The following is a 9100-nucleotide window of genomic DNA, read 5'->3' as shown; positions in this document are numbered from 1 at the left end:
TTGGGGCCGATTTGTATGGAGTGAAGCGGGAAGGGGTGGCTGCAGTTCAGTCCCCAGAAGGTGTCTGAGGGGAGGGTGGGAAGTCCCACCTCTGGAATGCTGCTTCCACTTGCATCGGTTCCCCTGATACATGAGGATGCAGGTGCATGCCTTTCAGTCTAGAAGCCCAAGTTTTATGTGAACAAGCTCCACCCATATTTAAGGGACTGACGTTTTCCCACTCCCCATGTCAATTCCATGGCAATATTCCTCACGCGCACCTGTGTCCGACCTGTTCTCTGCCAAAGGTCTGGTCTTTTGTGTGTTCAAGAGTGTGTTCCCCTTCCATGCAGGTTATCCAGGCTGTCTTCTTTGGGATCTGTGTCTTGACTGACCTGTCCAGTCTTCTCACTAAAGGAAATGACAGTCAAGAGCAAGAGAGGCAGCTGAAAAAACTCATTTCCCTCCGTGACTGGATGATGGCTGTTCTAGCTTTCCCTGTTGGAGTGGTAAGTACGATGTTAATCTGTGCATGTCTTTAAAAACTGTGTGAGCGGTATTATTTACTGATTGTTTTCTGGCTGAAAGGCTTTCCCACCTCTACTCAGAAGACTATGCAGAAAGGGAAAAATGATGGAGATTATTTGACTACTTTCTTGTTTCTCACAGGGATCAGGGAGCACTGGTGTTTCTGAAATTATTTTTGGTTCTTTAAAAATATGTACTTTGCAATAGGAACTTGATTGTACAGGTCATTTCAAATGTGAATTGTACCAGCAGCATCTGGAGAGTCAATCTGGACTTTTTCTGCACTGTGTGTCATCATAAGGAGAAATGAAAGTGCTGACTGTGGCCTGTTTCACACTGTAATGACCTGACTGGAATTTGGGCTATATTTTGTCATGGGCAAGAAGGGAAGTGAAAGTCCAGGTTGCCCTCTGTTAGCCCCATGGGGGATTTAGAGCTTACAAGTGGGGTAGGAAAAAAAGGGTTTGTCAATAATGTAAAAAAGCATGCAGAAGGTATGGAAAAATGTGGGTTTTACATGTCTTTTTGAAAATAAATCTATTCATCGGATCATGTCTTGCTCCACTGGGACATTGCACATTGCTTTCAATGGCAAAGGTGCTGACTGTCTTCAGCTGTCTGACACCACATACTGAAAACAGTTGAAAATCCAGAATTTCATGGGATTTTACATGGAAGTGTGGTCTGTGTCAGTCTAATTCTACATTTAGGTTACATTAAAAAACTGTCTGAACCTTTCATTGAAGTATTGCTTTTATTGTCATTCAGGATCAACCTTTAATTCTTTATTTCAGTGTACAGTAGTTCAAAATAAATTTCACTAGAAGCAATTTTTTTTCATGGCAGAACTACTAGAAAACTGTATGAGGTCTCAAAAGTTGTACTGTTTCACAAAAGCTGATCACTTACTGTCAATTAACAGCAGTTAACACAACATCAGTCTCTCATTTATAATTATATATATTTAGAGATGCTTCATTAAAATGTGATTCCACCATTTATGTGGGATGTCACAATACATGAAGAAATACAGAATGCTTTTGCAAAGTTAGAAAATGCAAAGCATGTGTGAAACACTGTGCAGGTATTTCTTTCATAAGACCCCAGCTGGTAGCTCTTCCCTTACTGTCCTGGCTGGCCTGCCTCTTGGGAGCTGCCACCGTTCATGTTGGGGTAACAGACTGCAGTCCTCCAGCCATGGTAGAAGTAACTGGATCCACTGATTCAGTTATTAAAAAGTCTGTGAATAAACAGGATTGCAAATATGTATTTTATGGGTGCAGAGATACATATGTTACATTTGTATTTTAAGGGAGCTTGGAAATTAGAAGTACTTGCGATTGTGACTAGCAACAGATGCTTTTCCTAGTGTGCTGTGAGTAGAAGAGGAGAAGGAGAACGGTATCACATTATTTGTCTTTGTTTAAAGATTTTAAGTGCCTTTTTCAATCTAGTGTAAGCTTTTAAATGCATCAAAGCACACCCTGCTTTGGCTCTCACGCCGCTCAGGCTTCAGGGATTCTCTCTTGCCACTGTTTTAGCTCCGTACTGTTGTCTGTGCTCCTCCACCCCTGACCTTGAAATTTTTCAACATCTTGGAGAATTTCAATTTCACTTTGTCTTGGCAATTCTGTGCCTTTCTTTTGCCATAACTAAGCAAGGAATCGATCCGCTAACCATTGCCTGCACAAGAAGTACTGTTGCAAGTACTGTTTACAAGGTAACAGTTCCTGAGAGGCGTTTCTACATGGAGCTAGCTACTTTCACAAGGGTTTCATACAGAAACAACTTCTTTGTTAAACAAAAACAAAAAGATCCAGGAAATAGTAAGAAATGGCCGTGCTCATTGGACAGATGCTCTCCATTTCCAAAGGTGACCTTCCTGTGGTGAGGGGGAGCGATTGATTACCACATATTATTTCACTTCTTACAAAGCCTACTAAAAAGGTTGTTTTCATTGTTGTTTCTTCTCCTGGGTACTGGGAGACAAACAGCAGCACTTCATATTACTGTTTTCAGCTCCTTCCTTAAACCTGATCCGCTCCGGCAGCGCCCACCACACCACAGCTATCACTTCCCAAAGCCTTGGCCAGTGCCTGAGGGACTGCCAGCCATTGGGGGTTCCTCTTAGGTGGGATTACAGGTAGGAAGAATTCAGGGCCTGAAAGCAGCAAGCATCTAACGCTGGCTTTGTTCTCTAAAGAGCTGTTTATGTGTAAGGAAATACCCAGTGAAATTTTGGAATGCCGGAGGTGCTTGTTAAGAAGGAAGTTATTAAATGCCAGAGTGTCTGCAGGAAAAAAAAAGTTCCCATGTTTCCCATATTCTCTCAACAGCTTCCTCACTCAAAAAAAAAAAAAAAAAAAATTAAAGAAGTTCAAATGCAGACTTTCTTTCTTTGGGACTTACCCACCTAGCTCTCCATGGAGTTTCTCAGTGGTTTCCAGTAGCGACAAGAGGGAACCTTCACACATAGAAATTGAATGGATGTGAGTAAAGTCCTTCTTGGATTTCTAATGTAACAGTAGTGATCATGCTTAAGAATTTGTCAGTTACCTTAACATCTAAATTATTTTTATTGCTTAGCATTTTAGACAGGGCATGTTTAGGGAATAATCCAAATACTAGGGGAACATTTTAAAGCCCACTAACTGAAGTTTTTCAAGAGCAATTCAACACAATTTTTTTCTGTATTTCCTGCTTACTGAAGCCCTTGAGATGACTTGTTCTGAAAAACAGATGAGAAAAGGGGTTTCTGCTCCCAAGTCAAACAATGATGTGTGAAAAAAAAAAGGTAACAAAATAAAGTATTTCATTTTTAGTACTTCCTAAAAAAGTATTACATATGAACCAATTGGGAAGTCTGACCACCAACCTCCTCTCACCTTCCAAAGGAGGGGAAAGAACCAGCCCAAGAGCAAACAGTCTCCTTGGGTGGCTTTGCAACAAATCAAATCTTGCAAAATCTTTGCAGCAGATCACATCTATCCATCGTCGTGTTATGCATTATATATCTTCAGGGGGTTAGATAAAACTGACTTGCCAACCCACCATTTTGTTTAGGAGCATCAAGAAATAAGCATGAACCTCTTTGAAGGACATAATGACTACTGTTTACCTGTTGTTCCTCTTTTTAATATGACTCTTCAGAGAATGAAATCGGAAACCAACAGACCCATTTTCTGTGCAGTAAAACCTTATTCCACAAAAAGTCTGTGGGCAATGCTTCCTAGCCTTTTTTTTTTAGTTACTGTAAGCCTGGGATACATGTCAAGTGCCTAAGAGATCAGGAAGCATCCACTGAAAAAAAATGCTTGCATAGACATTTTAGAAGTTCGTTACCAATTCCCATCTATACTGGCTACACCTTCACCCCTTTATCAGTGTAAAGGAGATTTATACTGGGAATAATGTACACTGCTAAGGAAGTGTGAGACACACTTAGAAGTCAGAGACTACACCAGTGGTTTAGACTATCCTTACTTTTTTCTGTTTGACACAGATCATGAAGTTGCTGAGTTTCTGTGGTTAATTAGTGTTTTGTATAAACTGTATATCATTATATTAATATGTTTCTTGTCATTTGTACCAAACAAGAGAAGAAGAAATAAAGCAGGCATTTCTTAGTTGTTTAAGACTGTGTTTAATAGAAGTAGGAAGAAGAAATAAAATTGATATTGTTACATATTAGAAGAGAGATTGCTGCCTAGAAAATCACAAATTCTACCATTGATATATCATGTAGCTTTAATAGCTCCATTCAGGTCTGACTAGAATGATCTCATATTCCTTAAATTATACTTTTATGTTTTTAAAAACCTATCATGCAAAAAGAGATTCTACCATTGATATATCATGTAGCTTTAATAGCTCCATTCAGGTCTGACTAGAATGATCTCATATTATTTAAATTATGTTTTTAAAAACCTATCATACAAAAAGAGAAAGCCAAGCATGCTTTTTTATCTCTTGTTTCTCTGTACTGATACAGTCAAAAGGAAAGCTGATCACCTGTCTTCTGTAGATTATCAGTAATGCTGACCTGGCATCTTATCCCAAGAAAAGATGTGTAGGCATTTGCTGCAGGCTCCTACTTACCTTGTTGTTTGACCAGACTACAAAAATACTTTTATTTCCATAGCTGACTTGACCATGCCAGAATCTCTCTATTCTAGATTTTTGCCCTCATCTACAGTGACGTGGTGTTTGATGATGGGAACATGAGTGAGCATTGGTTCAATTGCCTTCTGAACTCTGTTCTCCGAGGGGAGTCTTCCCTGATTTTCAGTTCCCACTTCTTGTGATTTTGTTCATTGGCCCTTTTCAAATTTATTTGGTATGATGATGTGCTAGCACTAGATCCCACTTAAAGCCAGTGCCATCACAATTTGTTCTTACTTATTTGTTCTTACTCTCACTTTGCTTCTATATGTAATGCCTTTAACCCTCAAAGAGGCTCACAAACAATATATTTATACTCGCAGTTCAGTTAACTGCAAATGTCTTGGGAGACAGCCAGAAAGCTTACCTTTAACTGTACTTAGCAGAAATTTTGTCAAGGTCAAAGGGTTAGGTTTTTTTTTCATTTGTCGCGAGGCCATCCAGGAAATGAGTGAACTGAACTGTGCAGCCCAGCCAAAACCAAAAACATATAGTGCAGGAAAATAACGTACCACTGGGCTCATTCTTCGTTTGCATAACATTTCTTGGTTGGGCTCATGTAAAACAGCAAATTATGCAATTCTTTTTGCTGGCTTTCCTCTCTGAGTTTCTCTTTGCTTCCATTCATGGTGTTTTGATTAAGCCACTTGTTTTCCCTTTTCAAAGAGAAACTGTTCCCCAACTGTTCCTTTAAATTTTTTCCCTTGGCAGTGCCACATGCTCTTCTCATGTCCTCTGAAGCTTCAGAGATGGAGGACAAAAACCTCAAGGAATATCTCCTTGAGTGGGAAAACAGAGTTTAGTTTTCAGCCTTATTTTTTTTCTGCTGCTATGTATTTGTTTAGCAATACTTTAGATGCCTGTGACAAGTGAGCTACTCCTTATTTGCAAACAGTTTCCAAGGTCTGCTTGCAAATTTGAGGTTCCTTTTAGTCTGTAATGATCCTAGATAGGATAAGTAGCAAATCTGGGACTCTTTTGTTCTTCTATATGTTGCTTAACCTTGTAATAGCCATCTTCAGAAAGCTGGCAATCTTAGGGGGCTCTTGTGCAAAGAATTGTAAAAGCAATTGCTAGTGCCTGTTTTCTTCGTGGGATTCCAGGCCTTGAGTTTGTCTGAAAAGGAAGTGGAAGGGTGATGTTTGTGCCATTTTGCCTTGGGTACAAAAGAAAATAGAAGTATTTGGCTCCCTGAAGGATGTCTGATGCTTATGAGCATCCTGTTCAGCCTGGCATGTGAGGATGGTACCATGACTATCTCCCCAATAGCGATGAATTGTACCACAAGGAAGGTGGCATGACTATAAGAGCTGCAATTCTGATCAAGGTGGTATAACGAGGCAGATCATCGTATCACAGTTTGGCATTACATGACCATGTGTGATCTTGTAAAAGTCCAGCTCAAATAAAAGTCTACCAATACCAAAGTCTACCAGTACTAAGCATAGTAGAGGTGATTTAAAAGTACCAGACTAACAGTTGCAAGTGATCTAATTGTAAGGGAAGGTAAGGTGAACAATTCAGACACTGGAAGGGGTCTTCCCCAAGGGGTTGTATTAGTCTCATGTTGGGTCGTCCTCTGGGATAGGTTAGTTCTGTAACACCTTGGGTTTTGCGTACTTCCTTTACCTTATGTCTGCCTTGTGATAGTGCTTTGCTAAGCAGTGTTTACCGTCTGTAGCTCCAGATGGTTGCCACAAGCAAGGCTGATCCTGTTCCATCCACCGGCTGACTGTAGTTAAGGGACAGATGGCACATCCCCTCTTTTATTTTCTTCATCTCTTTGGCAAAGTCTATTGTTTGATTCTGCTCCACACAAAAATCACAGGTCAAAACATGCCAGCTTTGCTGCATTCAGTGTAATAAGTCTCAACCTAATCTTGGGTGATTCTTCTTGCTGTAAGTCTTCCTTGTAAGAAAACATTGTCAGTCTTGGTCTTCATATAGCTGAGAATACGTTTGTATGTCCCAGTTGGTCTTAGCAGGTTCCCTGAGGCCCACTGTGATAATACATGACTTCTAGGAAGCCCATAGAGAAGAGGATACTTTGCTTCCATTTTCCCTGCTGTTCATCTATTCATATCTTGGCACTTATATGTCAGCAGGTGCGTAAAGAGCTAGGCTGTGCCAGTGCTAGGACTGGTCCTGAAGAGAGACTTCTTGTGAGGTACTTTACAGTTGCAGTGTTTTTCGGGCTGTCCGTCATAACCTATATTTTTTTCTGTCCTCTGTGCACTACTCAAACAGTCCAGGCTTATTCTGATCAGGCACTGATAGCTATCGTAACAGATGGACAAGTGTGTTGGAAACCAAGAAACTATGTACTGTATGCACACCGAGGGAACGGTGTGCTGGTTCAGGTCATTCACATAACTGGCTGCCTGATGTCTGCATGTCTGTGGTTAGGAAAAGGTGCCATTGATAAACTGCAACCTCAATTTTAACTTTCCAAAATCAGAAGCATGTGAAACAACTTATGCCTGCACTATCACACATGCTAGTAATTTGCTGACCTTGCTGTGCTCACCTCATATTTCTTGCACTTTCTTCTACTGACCCCCCAACGTAGCCGTAAGATCATGGGCCACATCAGTTCAGATGTAACTGAATACTTCCCTGCTGATCTCAGTGAAAGTCCCATCTGTTGTCTCTCAAACTTCAAACTTGGACTTTTTGCTCCTGTGTAGAGATCCCCTGAAAATGGTAATTGAAAAGCTCCTGGCCCAGGTATTGTGTTTTACTGCTGTAAACAGTAGGCCTTTTATTACTAGAAAACTATGACTCAAATTCAAGGTAAGAAAGCAATTGTGTTTTCATTAGAAGATTACTTATTTTGTTCTTTCCCTGGCTAAGATAAGCTAAAACTATTATTTCTGTAAATTTTTGGTGCTTTGTATTGTCTTTGCTTTTCAGACATCAGGATATCTTTAAAGAATTTGTGCACACTTTGGGAAAAATTTAGCCTAGTGCAGACTTTATCTGAGCCGTCTGTCCTGTCCTCAGTCTAGAGGAAATAATGATCTTTCTCTGGGCTCCTTGTAAATAGTCTCCGACAAGAACCCAGGCAAATTTCATATTGACAAATGAGTAGGATACTAGACCTCTTTTCTGTGGATCCCACTCCAGGAATTGTGTGCCAAGTAGTTAAAGGGTTAATTTTTTAAAAAAATAATGCTATTTTGACAGCTGACATGAAAAAGTGCAAAGATTAATTTATAGGCTTCTGTTCAGGGGTTAATGTTTTGTATTTATATGTTCTGTGAACTCTAAGCGATATTTTACCAGATTTTCCATTTATTTTCTATCCTGTTAGTGGTGAAACTTTATTTATGTGCCACATCTGCTACTAAAATGTAGTACTCAGTTGTAATTTGGCCACAGGCATGTAAGTCAAAAAATGATGTTTTTTCCAGACTGAAAGTCAAAATTAAAAAAACAAAATGAGGAAGAAAAGTTAGAACTCCTGTGAATGCAAAGAATAATCCAGATTCACACTGTCAGTTAAAGCAGGATTATGTCAATAGACGATAATGTCTGTGCCTGTCCATAGATCGTTTGCTAAATGCTTTGTTTTGCTATCTAAAATGTGTAGCTAATTGTTCAGAAGTATTTAATTTAAAATGTCTTGTCTTTTTTTTTTCTTCTTAGTTTGTTGTCACGATGTTTTGGAGCATCTATATCTATGACAGGGAACTGGTTTACCCAAAGCTGCTTGATAATTTTATACCAGCATGGCTAAATCATGGAATGGTGAGTAAAGTAATGCAAACACTTCCTTACATAAACAGAAGTGGAAGACACTGATTTCCCTGTACATGACTCTGCATACAATTAGAGCTAATCCCCTTAGAAGTGGTTGAAGAATAATATTTGCAAGCAAGAATAACATTTTTCCTTCCTTGAGTCCTTGAGTCATATTTGAATCCCTATTAAGTTGAAACGGTTGAGATTTGAACTTGTGCCTTCTACATCCCAGGCTAGTTGTGGGGATTGGCTCTTTTCTGTACCTTTCCCAGAGCAATGTCACCCTGGTCATGATGAATTTTAATCAAAAGAGACTCTTCCACAAAACGGATGTTCTGACTTTGACAAATCTTGCTCCAAAATGACAGAAACATTTAATTGAATGATTCTTTACAATTCTACAAAAGCATTAACGTGTGATGAAAACTTTCTGGTTACAATGCTTGTTCAAGAACCTCACTATGCTTTTTGGATTTGTATGCTTTTAGAAAAAAATGAAATAATTACTCATTTCTCAAGTACACCAAACTTGTGTAGCAGAACCTGTACCTGAGTATTTTTAATAATATAGAATTACATGCATCAATGCAATTTCAAAATTACTGCGTCAGTTATCAGTTTCCTGAGAAGGAATCAGACCTTTTCATCCCTCTCTGGTATGCCAAGTTGGACATTCTTTCTCTCAACT

The 9100-nt window shown here is 39.4% G+C and overlaps 1 protein-coding gene across 1 annotated transcript; it reads left to right on the top strand.

Moving 5' to 3' along the window:
• Positions 1-332: 332 nt before the first annotated feature.
• On the top strand, positions 333-8427 carry LOC104463736 (androgen-induced gene 1 protein-like; the record flags this gene model as incomplete). Its single annotated transcript, XM_010076188.1, has 2 exons — positions 333-488; positions 8317-8427. Coding segments are annotated over 2 exons (267 nt in total), but the record flags the coding sequence as incomplete, so codon positions are not given.
• Between the last annotated feature and the right edge of the window lie 673 nt (positions 8428-9100).

This window comes from Pterocles gutturalis, unplaced genomic scaffold (assembly GCF_000699245.1).
Source record: "Pterocles gutturalis isolate BGI_N339 unplaced genomic scaffold, ASM69924v1 scaffold16258, whole genome shotgun sequence".
NCBI classification, from domain to species: Eukaryota; Metazoa; Chordata; class Aves; order Pterocliformes; family Pteroclidae; genus Pterocles; species Pterocles gutturalis.
The sequence above is the reverse complement of the archived record's forward strand: the minus strand, read 5'-3'. Positions and strand labels throughout refer to the sequence as shown.